This window comes from Corvus hawaiiensis, chromosome 4, assembly GCF_020740725.1.
Source record: "Corvus hawaiiensis isolate bCorHaw1 chromosome 4, bCorHaw1.pri.cur, whole genome shotgun sequence".
In the NCBI taxonomy this organism is placed as follows: domain Eukaryota; kingdom Metazoa; phylum Chordata; class Aves; order Passeriformes; family Corvidae; genus Corvus; species Corvus hawaiiensis.
Window position 1 is genome coordinate 23,922,547 of NC_063216.1, and position 13,421 is coordinate 23,935,967.

At 39.7% G+C, this 13,421-nt stretch overlaps 1 protein-coding gene across 15 annotated transcripts in view; it reads left to right on the forward strand.

The window, feature by feature from the left end:
• The first annotated feature begins 2,985 nt into the window (after positions 1 to 2,985).
• The window catches only part of MYBPC1 (myosin binding protein C1), a 71,035-nt gene continuing 60,599 nt past the window's right edge, over positions 2,986 to 13,421 (forward strand). For 6 of the 15 annotated variants that reach the window (XM_048302381.1, XM_048302382.1, XM_048302384.1 and 3 more), the window contains exon 1: positions 2,987 to 3,186. In XM_048302381.1, coding sequence (XP_048158338.1) covers positions 3,162 to 3,186 — 25 coding nt within the window. In that variant the 5' untranslated portion in view covers positions 2,987 to 3,161. Of the gene's footprint in view, positions 3,187 to 13,421 lie in introns of all 15 variants that reach the window. The other 9 variants (XM_048302377.1, XM_048302378.1, XM_048302383.1 and 6 more) reach the window with 4 other exon arrangements.

The window sequence follows — 13,421 nt, forward strand, 5'->3', positions numbered from 1 at the left end:
TAATTGTAAGTATGTTTAGACATCTCTGTGATCAAAGAAGCATAAGCTTAGAAATGACCACGAGGCATTTCCTTCTTTTCAGTATTTTTCTTTCTTTATTTTGGCAGTCTTAAAGCAACCTGGACAATTGTTGGCCAAAATCAACTCATCTTTTCTATGCAGTGATAAGGCAAGCTTGATGACTATCATTCAGTCTGCCAGTGTGGAAAAGACGTATAAGAATGGAAGTCCCAGTAGCACCAAAGTACTAATTGTTACAGCACAAGCAAGAAGGGGTCACAGTTGTGGCAATATTTGTGCAGGGAGAAAAATGACCTGAAATTATTACGTTGTCTTAGATCAGAGTATGAAATAGCTGTAGGTGCTTGAGGCATGAACTCTTCTGGGAATTAGACTGAAACAAATAAAATATGGATTACTTTCTTAGGAAATAAACTACTTTCCCTGTCAACACTAGTACTAAGGTACACTGAGATATCACAGTCTAAATCTACCCCAGCAGCACCTTCTATAAGACCACTAAAAATTACATTACAGTGCAGTTGCAACACAGGAATATTTTATCAGAATAAATGAGAACATGGCATGAAAGGCAATGAATTATGCAAGTATAATGTAAGGATAGGAAAGAATTAATGGACGAGCAAATTTTCAGATGGCTGCTGCTCTGCAGATTCAGTTTACTTCATGCAGCTGAAGAGCCTTTTGCTTGCACTCACAGAAACAGAGACCTGTAGAAGCCCAGATCTTTCCATTGACTACAAAGGCAAATACAGTACTTCACTGTTTTTTCTACTCATAACCAGTCTTCGTCCCCTCCTGCCTATCAGAGGTTATAGAGCCAATTTAATTTTTCTATCTATGTCTATATCTGTAAATAAAGCAGGGCTAGGGCATGAGTTCAAGTGTTGACCTGTGACTATAACCCTGGGAGATGGTTAGATGCTCCCTGGTACCATTTTGGGCCAGCCAGCATTCTCCCACCTATGCCTAACCACAACACAGGCACATCCAGTAACCATTCCCTGTATAGATTTTGACTGCAGTCTCACAATTTAACGATGGAGAAGAAGTTTTGCTGTGCAGATGAGAAAAACACACTTTCACTTGGTCCAGCAAACGGTCTCAGTACTGATTTATTCAGTAGCATAAAGGTAGACTATGAATAAGATTTTCTTCCTGAATATCCTTCTTTCTCTTGCTGTAAAGGAATCCCTTTAAGGCTGTAAGGATAAGCAGCTGCCACCAATCCTTTCTCACCGTGAGACTGCGGTGGAGGTCCTCTCTAACCTCTCAGTACTAGAGTGTGACATAATTTAATCCTGTTTGTATTAACAGGAATCTCCAGAAGCACGATTCTCAGCACGTCTTGGCACATGATGGGTGGAAGGCAAAGCGAAATATCTGTGCATCTTACAAAGGACCGTTGAGGAACCACCATGCTGGAGAGCATCAGCAGCTGCTCCTCATCCCCCTCTGGTTCCAGCCATCACAGAGTTCTGTGCCTGGATGTGGGCAGAAGAAAAGGGAACAATAAAAATGCATCTCTGCCATGTTTTTAGGTCTGTTCATACACTGCTTCCCTACTGCCACCCCACTCACACAGAGGGACGAAATCCCCAGTTACCCTTCCAGGCCAGCACTCTCAGCTCTCCAAGGACAGGAATTATTTCAGTGATACAAGCAGCTTTACCTAGATAATGACATGAAACAAAGGAGGAAGATAGCTTTAATATTCCTTGTTAAAGTTCTTGTAGGCAGAAGTCTTGCCTATCTCTGTACATGAATCAGTCAAATAATAAACACCACAATGAATAGAGCAGAAGAATTCAGATGATGGTCTTAAAAAGAAGGAACAAAATGCCCATCCTTTATAAGATGTCTAAATATCCAGGAAAAAACAGATTGCAGAGGAAACTCTCATGCATTGGCTATAGAATAATGACCACTGTTACATCTCCAGTTCCTATTCAAAGACGTAAGAAAGGTTTTCCATAACATTTGGGTGTATTCCTACACTGAGCAATCTTTCTAGTAGTCTGGTTCTTACTGATACCTGATAATGGTATGAGCATGTGCTTCAATAGCATGAAATCTTTGAGCACCATTTAATCTATTGTGCTAACTCCTACATTTTTGTCTCAAAATCCTAAAAGAGCATAAGAAAGTAAATCCTAGTACCCTCTGATTAACTTGACCTGCCTTTCTCTTGCCTACATGTTTGTAGTTTAAATGGGAGTCTAAGAGGATGGCAACCCAGTAGCTCAGTTTAGTGGTTCTGTGCATGTGCTACAGATAGGATTTCCATTCCTTCTGCCTGGTTTCCTGGCTTGGCAAAGGCAAGCAGTGTTGGATCTCCTGGATGAGTGGAGAAGAGAATAACTCAACTCGCAGCACCAATCTCTCCAGTTAATGAATTACTCATGCTGAAGGGAACATTATAATCTCTACCAATGCCAAAATGAGAATGGCTGCATGGAAAGGACCCAAGAAAGTGTAGCAAATGTAAATAGAAGGGAAGTATAGAGGATCTTCACTGCTGAAAAGAGCAATACAATAATCCTTTTCATTAATACTGAGAAACACTCTGCTTATCACTCTGTCTTTACTTACCACTCTCTCTTAAAGGAAGAAAACTAGGTTTCACTGCAGGCATGTTGTCTGTACCTGTACTTGTCACTTTTATGTTGTGGGAAGAGGCATAAATGTATACAGGCATTTCCTATAAGTTTTGCAGGCAGTAGGGGCTCTTTAATAGCATGGCAGTCACTTTTTCGGCCTCTCTCTGCGTGTGCATACGTGTCTGCATGTTACAGAGAAGGACGCAGAGAGCAATCTGTCCGGCTGAATTTAGAAAGTTATAGATGTTCTCATCAGCCCCATGCAATGCAGCAGAGATTCCTTCCAAAAGCCAAGGGAGCAGAGGCTGCAGACAACAGATGTGAAGGGTTTCCCATAACTGTCAATTTTCAAAGTGTTTGCATTGAAAAGAGAGGAGGTGCTATTTTGATTGATATTTCAGCCGCGGTATATAAAGCAGGGGAATTCTTCTTACCCTCTGCTTGTCACACTGATCTCACACACTCTCCGCTGGACTTGGGGCTACTACTGGCTGCATCTGAAAGGCTGAAACTCTCTGGGAATAAAGAATCCTTGTAACAATGCCGGAACCCACCAAGAAAGATGGTAAGCATGGCAGAACATTACCTGAACACTTCTTAAATACAGGAATGACAAGTACGCACACACACCAAACAACTTTTAGACCAGATGTCAGCCACAAATAATACTGAGAACAATAGCCATGTAACATCACTAAATCATTAGAGATCACCGATCTTTTTAGATTAAGAAACTACCTTCAGGCAGGGCTATAGCACAAACTGTTTAAGACAATAAACTATGACTTTGAATGGATATTGAGAAGCTACTTGATTGGGCAAATGCTGTATTCATTTTTTAAAAACTACAGGATTTCTCTAGTGCAATTTGTGGTTTCCCTCTTCTAAGCTATCTAAACTCTGGAAAAGAGGGAATAAGCATTTCTTATGATTTAAAGAGTCAGGACATTGATATGTTTTTTGTGCAGCTTTCTAATAGTTGTTGAATGGGAAGAATGTGCTTATGAAACAGTTTTAAGGTTCTGATGAAAATATATTCTGTAGATCTGATGCATAAGTGAAGAATATAGTAAGTTATTCTGTACAGCTTGAACTGGAATGATTCATTCTGGTACATTACAGAAATTACTATTTTATGTTTCAGAAGGATAGCTAAAGTCAGTAATACTGGCCCCTTCTGTGATGCTCTTAAGCTCATAGCAAAGAAACTGAGTGTGTAGTCTGCTACTGAGACATGGAATTGTCCATTGGAGGCTGAGGAAAAAGGTGAAAAATATTCAGGGTCTATTATTTAATATTTTTTAAAAAGCTAATATTTATTTTTCTACTGCTTTGAAAATTTAAGCTAAATAAGCTTCTTCTGTTTACATTATTTCTATAGCACTACCTGTATTTTTCTTTCAAATCTGTAAGTTTTGGTAAGAATTTTTGATGGTTATTTTTTGACATTGATTATATAAAGAGCTTTTGCAAAGCCATAATATGCAGCCTCTATATGCTTTTCAAATATTGGTGAAGGAAAGCTATACACACAGCCTCCCTAATGCATTCCTATATGCAAAACTGAATTTAATCTTTAAGGTATGGAAAGTATAGAAGTCATCAATTAACATTTATTTCCCATCAATTCTGAAAGACCTCCTGAAAGGCCAATGTGTGTAGCTTGAAAAGGCACATTTAACACTGACTTATCAATAGCATTGGCTTTTTACAAGTTTACAAACATTTTACAAGGGTTTTTTTTTTTAATATTTTCTGGTTTTAGGGAAGGCAGGAGCAGAGCAACTGTCAGGAACATTACCCATTTTTGGCACCTTCTTCAGCTGGGGACACATGAAAACTAAACTTCTTGCACTACTGAGTCTTAAGCAAGTAGTGTTGACAGACCAGTGTGATCACTTTACTTACTGGCCCTCCTCAGTGCTCGAGGACAATGATAGATGAAGTAGCCTTCTGAAAATAGCTACACCAAGTGCACGTATTAATACAAGAGCCTAATCCTCCATATCAAACCTAGAGCCAAGCCCCTTCTAGAGTGTCTTATTTGTAATTCAAATTATTTACACATGTATTAAGTGTCCTTTTTATTTGATCTGTTATTTGAATGGGTATTATACACTTTAATCAGAATACATTCTGTGTCTGTCAGCTCAAAAAAAACCCAACCTTAAAATATTTGTGCGCTTTCAAAAGTTATGCGCTTTGAAGAAAATTAGTTTGGAGGCTCATGTTTCTTATTCTGTTTAAAATTAGATTGTTTCAAAGATGTTCTTACAATGCAGTGATTACAAATGCAGCTCCATGGTTGTGTTACAAAATAAGTTTAGCAGCTCTGAACAACATTATATTGTTGGTGGAACAAATGTGATTTTTGATGAGTCAATATTCAGGACCTAAACCATGCTGAAGCATTCTGCCTTAAGAGGGCTAGAATTCACAAGTAGTAGTGAGCTCTGGAGAAGTGATACAGTTGGGTTGTACACTGGTTGGTCCTTGTTGCACTCAGTTTATTTGCAGCCACGAGATCAGGGGAGTAGCAGGTTTATGTTATCATACTCCAGGGAGTAGCTGCTTCCTGAAGATGTTTTGTTGATCAAGACTTTGCCTGAGCTTTTGGCAGCACTTGTATTGTAAGTGTGAGCACCTACTGTATCAGTGGCAGGAGAATTTGGTACCAGTAATAGTGCAATACTGCTACTCATGCAAGCTCCACTCATACCAGCTCTACCAGTAAGAATTCAGAACCTCACATGTTCATCCAATGCCTGTTCTCATGGTAATTTCCAAGGCATCAAGGGCTGAAGGAAATTAATCAGTGAAGGTGAACCTCAGACTGACTAATTCTGGAGATTACCACTGGAAGGACTCTCTGAGAAACCTTTGGTGAGCTTGTTGGAGGACTACAATAGAAAACAAAGGGGGGAAAAAAGAGGCTTAAGGTTTCTGCATCACATGGGCACCTAAACAGTGTTCTTCTGACATTTCCAACAGAAGCAACCTACTTGAATTATCCCATACTCCTCATTTGCATAGGCCCTGAAAATTAAAAACAGCACACATAAGCAAGTAGTGAGAAATCAGAAACTGGCTAACACTTGAACATTAAGAAAATCTCAGCTTTGTGTGTTTTTTGTCACTACAGTCTCTGAAGTATGTAACTTAATTTTTCAGAGGCAGTGCTATAGCAAGCTCCCAGGTTGTTTTTTCAGGCCAAATGCTCTTTGAGCTATTTTAAGATTATTAGATTAACAAAGTGAGAAAATTCCTGACTTGGTGACAGTGTAGCCTCACAAAGCACTCTTAACAAATAGGATCACCAAATTAAACACACCACTCAGTTTAGAGAAGGTTGCTGGAGAGCTTCAGCCTGATGGAATTTGTCACTGTAGAAACAGGCTTCCATGACCAATGATTTAAGGCCTTTATGGTACTCCTAAAAGTGAAGTCCTGTATATAAGATCAGATGTAGCTTCTTTGTAGATGGTCATGGTGGTGTAGGACAGTTTTTTCCTACCTGCCTCAAAATATATGTGCAAGGTGAAGTTTGCATCAATGGGTTAACTGATCCCAGTTAGTGACTAGGGTGTGACTCAGTTGCCAAAGACCTTAACCAGTGCATTTAATTTTAACAGCCTTTAGCTTTCCTGGTGACTAATAAAATAACCCTCCCTCACATAATTACTTCCTGCAATTTATTGCAATCACTCAGTCAATCTTTCCTCTCCCCCCTTTCCTTTAACCAATACTCATAATAAGAGCTGCTCATTAATTAGGTGCCCTCTTAAGCTGTCACAGGCCATGGCATTTGGATATGCTTTTGTAAAAGTGCCAAGTCTCTCAAGAGCAACCTTTTCAAACTATTTGTGGGCATCATCCCACAGGGACAGGTGCAAGTCTGTTCCCAGTAGGCAGCTCTGTAAATTTGCCTTATTTACTCTCCCCAATCTAGGAAATAACTCATGGCCATGAGTTAAGCGACCATTCCAAATTTTGAGCCAAAGCATTTATTGACTGTCTGCCAACTTCATTTTCCAAGTGTTTGCAAGCTCTGCTTGAATGATGCTGCCTGGAGCACCCACATTTTGGCAAGGAATCAAAATTAAAATCAGTGTGTCTACTTTAGACAGAGTTTGAGTAAAATTTTATTCAATCTACAAATAGCATAGATGTAAAAGTTGTGAAGAAAACTGCTTGCATATACTGTCTGTTAGGAGAGAAATCTGTAAAACATGAAGCAATTTGTGAAAGGAGGTAAACAGACATAAATACCAGTGCAGACTGCTTTGGAGATATAGTAACACTGCTCCCCATGAAGACACTCTGTGGAAACAGCCTTTACTTCTATTTGCTTTTAAAGATAATTAGTTTCGTTTCATTGTGAGATTTTTTTCTATCCTTATATTTGCATTATATTTACAATATTCTAAATAATATGACTGTCTGGTGTATCAAGGTAACAGTCACTGTCAAACAAGTCACTTAGACATATAAATCATATAAGTAGAACTGTAGATCAGCATTCCAATGAGAAAATAATCTAGGCATGAAGGTTGATTAAGAGCTAATTAATGTCAGATTTCTTTTAATATCGTATTTTCAAGGCTAGACAATTTCTCATAGATGAAAAAATAAGTTGAGTGGGAATTCTGCTTTACTATACAGATTTGGCTTGTGACAAAATTAAAACTGCTGATGGAAAGTTTTCCTGAAAGTTCAAGATCCCAGCATGTGAACATTTTACAACATTGTTTAGTGCTTTCTACGCAGAAGACTGGACCTGTATAACCATTTTATATGGCACCACACTGGGTAGTGCAGCTGCTCTCTGCTTGCTGCATAGTGATGCAAAAGAAAAGCATACAGACTTCCATCTTCTGCAATCATCTTTGCTCCTCTGCAGAACTGTGGAATGTATTCCCAATATTTTTAACTTCCTTCAGTCTCAGAGCCAAACCACACTCAAAGTCAGGTCCATATGTATCTTTTGCAAGCTCTGTATTCAAAACGCAGGTAAATGAGTTTTGGTGGATGATGAAAGACTGAAACCCTAACTCCTAATCTTATTTTCCCTCTCAATTCTTTAGAAAGTTTCTCTTCATCACCTGTAGCTAATAAATTTTAAGCCCTCCTCAAATGGAAAACAAACTTACGCCTCACTGTTGTTATCAGATCTGTGAGGGTGGGCTGCGCTCCCGTCCCGCGCCCCACGGAGCAGCTCCTCCTGCACAGATTGTGTTGCACTCTGGGAACTGAGTTGTTCTTAGATTGCCTTTGCCCTTCCATTGCTAACTTCCAAGTGTTGCTCCCACACTTCCTTCTGAGATACCAGAGCATCTCAGATTTATTCTTTGACCTTCTGCCTCCATTGTTGCTAAGTTTCTGACAACTTTTTCAATCAAATTAATTTGACTGAAAATTCACCATGATTTATCTTTGTGCTTTTATGTTTTGTTTTTTTATGGTGTAAGTTGAAGGCACTACTTTTTTTCTTATACAGTGCATTGACTTTATTTTAATACTGCCGTAGGAGGGTAATGCAAGATTGATCTGGCTTACTCGCTGTTGTTCTTACTTGAGTTGAAAAGCTTGTCCACCCTGTGTGAAAAACAGTGCATCTGTGCACAAGAATAAAATGTTTAATATGGTCACACTAAAATGAAAACCTCATTGAGTTTAGGAGGAAAGCAGGGAACAGTCTTTCAGCAGATAAAAGAGTGCTTTGTACTTGGCAAAACTGAATTTAGCAAATGCTGCCTTTGTGCCTCCCTGTACTGCACCTGTTGGGAAGATAAATAAAGGCCAACCCAGTTCTTTCCCCTCATACCTCCTAAATATATCACTTTAAGAGAGCTCTAAAAAAACCAACAATGCTACAGTACTCCTCTCTTCCACGAAAAACTGAATGAGTTTTTTCATATTAATTTCAGGGGTCTACCAAACAAGGTGGTTGCATAACCGAACAATGGCACAGAGATCTGGGGGGGACTTCAGTTGTGAAAACATTTGTAGCTGCCCAACACATCAACAGTCCTTGGAAAATAAGTCATGGAATGTATTTCATGTTTCATCAGGGGACATCCAGAATGTTCCTTAAAGGGGAACAGCAAATCAAGTTTGAAAATAAATTAGCTGGGGAAATTTCCCTTGGGATAGGGATGAATACTAGACTCATCATTCATGGGAATGCAGAGATTCCAGTAAATTAGAGGTCCTAATTTAATAATTGCTCTAGAATGAAAAAAAAACCAATTTTCTTATTCAGACACTAATGTGACTTTGCCCTGAATGTAAAAATCTGTAAAATGAAGGACAAGTGGATAGGATTGTTAACTTCAGTTGTAGTTAGAGTTTTCTCAGTCCCACCTCAAGCAGTTTTATCTCTCGAGTCTGAGGATCTGTGTGACTGAGAAACAACCCCTTCTTGTCCCACCCAGCTCACTCTCTCTGCTCTGTCACAAAGTTCTGAAGATTCCAAACAAAGGTTTCTCTTTTTCACTGCTGTTAGAGAATCAATAGTTGAAACTTTTTTTCCATCATTCCATCATCGTTCACTTTATGACACCAGGAGGTTTTGTGCTTTCGCTTTGAAGAGTTGCTGGTGTTTTAAGCATTAGGGACAAGAGGAATTGACTGAGATTAATGTCCATGTTAGTTCGTTGAAAATGTTGGTAACTTTGCATCTTTGTAAAGATCCAAATGGTCTTTACACTGTCACAGAAGATCTCTGGGTTAGGAACCAGATACCCAACTGGAAGCATGTGCCAGTGAACTCGGTGTTCTTGCTCCCAGTGGAGTCAGGGTCAGACACTCCTTAAAGTCAGAGGTCCGCTGCTACTCAGCTGACCCAGCAGTTCCCTAAACATAGGTGCCTCACTGCCACATAAGATGCCCTGGGATACACAGAATACCCATCTTGGGCTGGCAGATAGGACTCAGGACCTGTGGGAGGCCTGCAACTCCATAGAACAGCAGCTGGAAAATAGATGGCCATCCTACAGGATCTGTGTGTCCTTCATCACCTATGTGTATGAACATCGAGTCGTAAGCAGCTATTTCACAGTGAATAAAAATCTGATTCCATTGATTATAATGGCAGCTTGGACTCCCACTGCACATCATAGACACATTCATGTGCCTCCCTTTTTCTGAGCACCTTAGCAGTAAGTCTGCTGGGCTACTCTACAGTTTGTTCAATTGCTGTTTAAGGATTTTCTTCAGTGAGTAGTTTTGTAAGAAGACAAGGAGAGACCTACATTCCAATATTATTTGCACGTGATACTCAGATGCTCTTCCCCAATAAATAAGGGAGCACATTAGGCCCAGATTTCCTTGAGCAGAGTGCACCCTTCTGTAGTCTATAATCTGCTTCGTGCTTTGATAAAAATAAAATAATACCAATGAAGAAAGGTTCTACTGCTACTCTTTTGTTATTTTGGAGAATCTGATGCTTTTACTTGTTTTATTTTCATAAGAAGTCATCAATATCCCTTAGTGCATGGCTGAGTGTTTAAATCAACTCAGCATTAAATTTTTGCTTTCCTTCAATGAGAGGGAACAGAAAGTTGCATTCCTGTTCAAATCAATAATAATTCATCTTCTTCCTTTTTATACAAGCCTATTCTCACTTCCTCCAGCAGCTTCATGCTGTTAGATGAATGGTTACATCGGTGATATTTGTACCTATGAGCAAAAAGCACTTTTAATGTTAAATAACACAGTGTTTCTGAATATGCTACAAAGTGTCAAGAAAACACATGTAGGAAACTCCAAGAATTCCTGTTTCTGGAACTTTCTAGTTTGTTTGGTGTGGTCTTAGCTCCTAGAGCTCACTGAACCAGCAGATGTTCAGCCAAGATGAAGCAGCTTAGAGAAGAGAGTGAATTAGAGTAAGAATCCAGTTCTGTGTCCAACAGGACTTGATGTCCTAGGAAGCCATTCTAGCAAGCATGCTTTGATGAAAGTTTCAGTTAATCTTCACCAATTCCTGGGATGCTGGAAGGACAGAAAGTTACTCTGGATTCAAGAAGTCTGAAGATAAATTTCTGCTCAGAAACCTCTCAGACCCTGAAATATGCAGCCTACACCAAAGGGAGTGATTTCTCTTTGACTTCTCTCACCCATTTTCTGTGCCTGTATTGCTATCAGCATCTCCACAGAGGAGTCACTGGGACGTAGACTAAGGTGATACAGGATGCCTTACACCCACATGGCTTAGAACAGCCTCTTCTGAAGACCAATCACACCCATAACCCTCTCTGCTGGTTGGCTAAGTGTCTTTATGTGTATTTTCAGTTCAAAGTGACAAAATAACCTGTGGTCTCTGCTGCAGTTAGCCATGGTGGTGTTAGATGTCATAATACTGAGATACTGCATGCCCTGCTCTCTCCTTGTGCTCGATGGAGGTTAATTCAGGACATTAGACCTCCTGCAATAATGTTGAAGGGTTGCTGAACAGAAAGTCAAATATGACAGAGTCTCAGGAAAGTTACAAAAATTAAAAAAAAGCCACCATCTTAAAAATTGCTTCATGAAGTGAAGTTTGCCACAGAGTTGTTTGTTTCAGGAAAGGCCATCACCAATATGACAACTTGTAGGTCAGTCAGTGCAAGTGTTTTCCAGAAGGTGGGAGCATGGTTGGGTAACTCATTTCAGAGTTTAGAGCCTCTCCACATGCCCCCTCCATGTTTCCAAAAGTGTACAGACCGTGCAGCAAGAAGGAAATCCTGCTGTATTCTTGCAACAATGGAACATGAACAAGACAGTCATTGCTCTCCCTTCCCTGGAGATTAGGAAATAGTTCTTACATAATTTGCTCTCCCTGGCCCTGTTACTAATTGAAAATAGTGTGTGATCTACTTCCTAGGGCAGTTGTCCTTATATGTGACGGCTCCAGCAAGTTATTTTGATCAGATGATTATTACAAAAAGTTCTGTTCTAATTTAATTCTCTGTAGGATCAAATGGTGGTTTTAGGAAGCATCTGAAAGCATTGTTCAGTAGCAGCATGATGCTTCCTGAGACGGATCTGTATTAAAATACATTCATCATGTCTTTGCAACCCCAGAATAACTTCCTAATTTTGGTCATATGTGCCAAGGGTAGGCTGCAGTCAGCCACAGATATAGATGAAGATTCCCTTCTCCTACAGATTTCAGCTTATAGATCTTACCTCTGTGTATTTAGACTTTAATTGCAGAGATGTTTGCTCTATATATTGACAGGATGGAACATGATAGGCAGTGATTGAGCAAAAGCAACTCACACCAGAGCACAATTACTTTTTTCTTAAAAGGGAGTCATCCCTTGCTCAGCCAGCCTGCAAATCTGGTCCAAAAGCCTATTCCAGATTTTTCCTTCTCTCAAAGCCCTGAAGTTGTGACAAAACTAAACTGAATACAAATGCAGCTAAAACTGAAAGAGACCCCAACTGAAAAGTTTATTGGCTACGTTGGTGGGAGAGGTCTTACTCCTTGATACTCACCTACTGCAGCATGCTGGTGGACTGGAAAGAGCAGTAAAACAGTTGCTGAACAGCTGTTGAATTCCAACTTTCAGGTATTTTTGTGTTTATTTTCATAGATCTCTGCCACGAGATCTTCTTGGTGGAAAAGAAATGCACCAATTATGGCCTCTAGTTCCAACAGTTCTAGAAGGAAGAAAATCTTCCTTTTATCAGTCTGAGCTGATTGTATGTGTGTAGTAGGACCTTTCACTGTTTTCTGAAGTGAAATGAAACGTCTAACCATTTGCCCACCTCAATGTACATAGTATTGCATTTCCATCCTTTTTCAACAGCTTTCTTCATTTCCAGTGCCACTAAATCATTGTTCCTACAAAAACTGCAGCAAACACTTATTCCTGGTCGTGTGGAGAATATCTGTGGCTTGAGATATCTAGGAATGACCACATGAGAAATGCCATGCAGATGGAGTAATTTATAGACTAATAGCTTCTGGGTCTCATCCTGTGATGCTCATGTAGGTAGAGATATACATATGTACGCTGTAGCACATTTGGTATGTTGTGTTTTTATAAGAACATGGTATCTAGGTCAAAAACCTTATTTTAGACCCAAAGAAGAGTGTAATTCCAATGGAGACTGTGGCTGCCACTCCCCCACAGATGCAGTCTTCAGTGAAGGCACAGAGGGTCAGATGCCTGATGACATTTTTTCCATGGCATTCCCTCCAGCCTTACTAATCTTTCATCTAAGCTTTCCTTAGCCCTATTTTTAAAGGGGAAATCTGACCTCTGTCCTGTGCCCCTTTTTCTTTGCCCTTGTTTTGCATTTCCATGTTTTGCAATGAAGTTTTCTCTCTTACCCGACAGCTCAGCTTTTTTAGCTGGAGAGGAACCATATGCCGTGAGCTGTGACTGTAATTCACAACAGCATCTTAAATGCATTTTGCTGTCAGGCTTTGTAGGAGCTTTCTTTCATGCATATCACTTACTGATTTACTGATGCAAACCCCCACAGCTTGTCTGCAAACATCCTGCTGTGTGCAAACGTTCCCTAAAGGCAGAGATAAGTGTCTTGGGATTTTTTAAAGTGAATGCATACAATTCTCACAGTTATCTTCATTGATGCAGGATGAGATCGAGAGGTAGAAAATGTTAACAGTGGTAACATGGAGGGATGTTTGTAATTCCATATGTGAACAGCCACAAAGGGACATACATGATTTCATGTAGATCTCCTAAATTTCCACCTACAGAAAGAGTCCTTTCTTTCCACACATGCAAAACACTCCTAAAGGTTTCCCAGCACAAGGCTGAATCCCAGGAATATCTGAACAGTGAT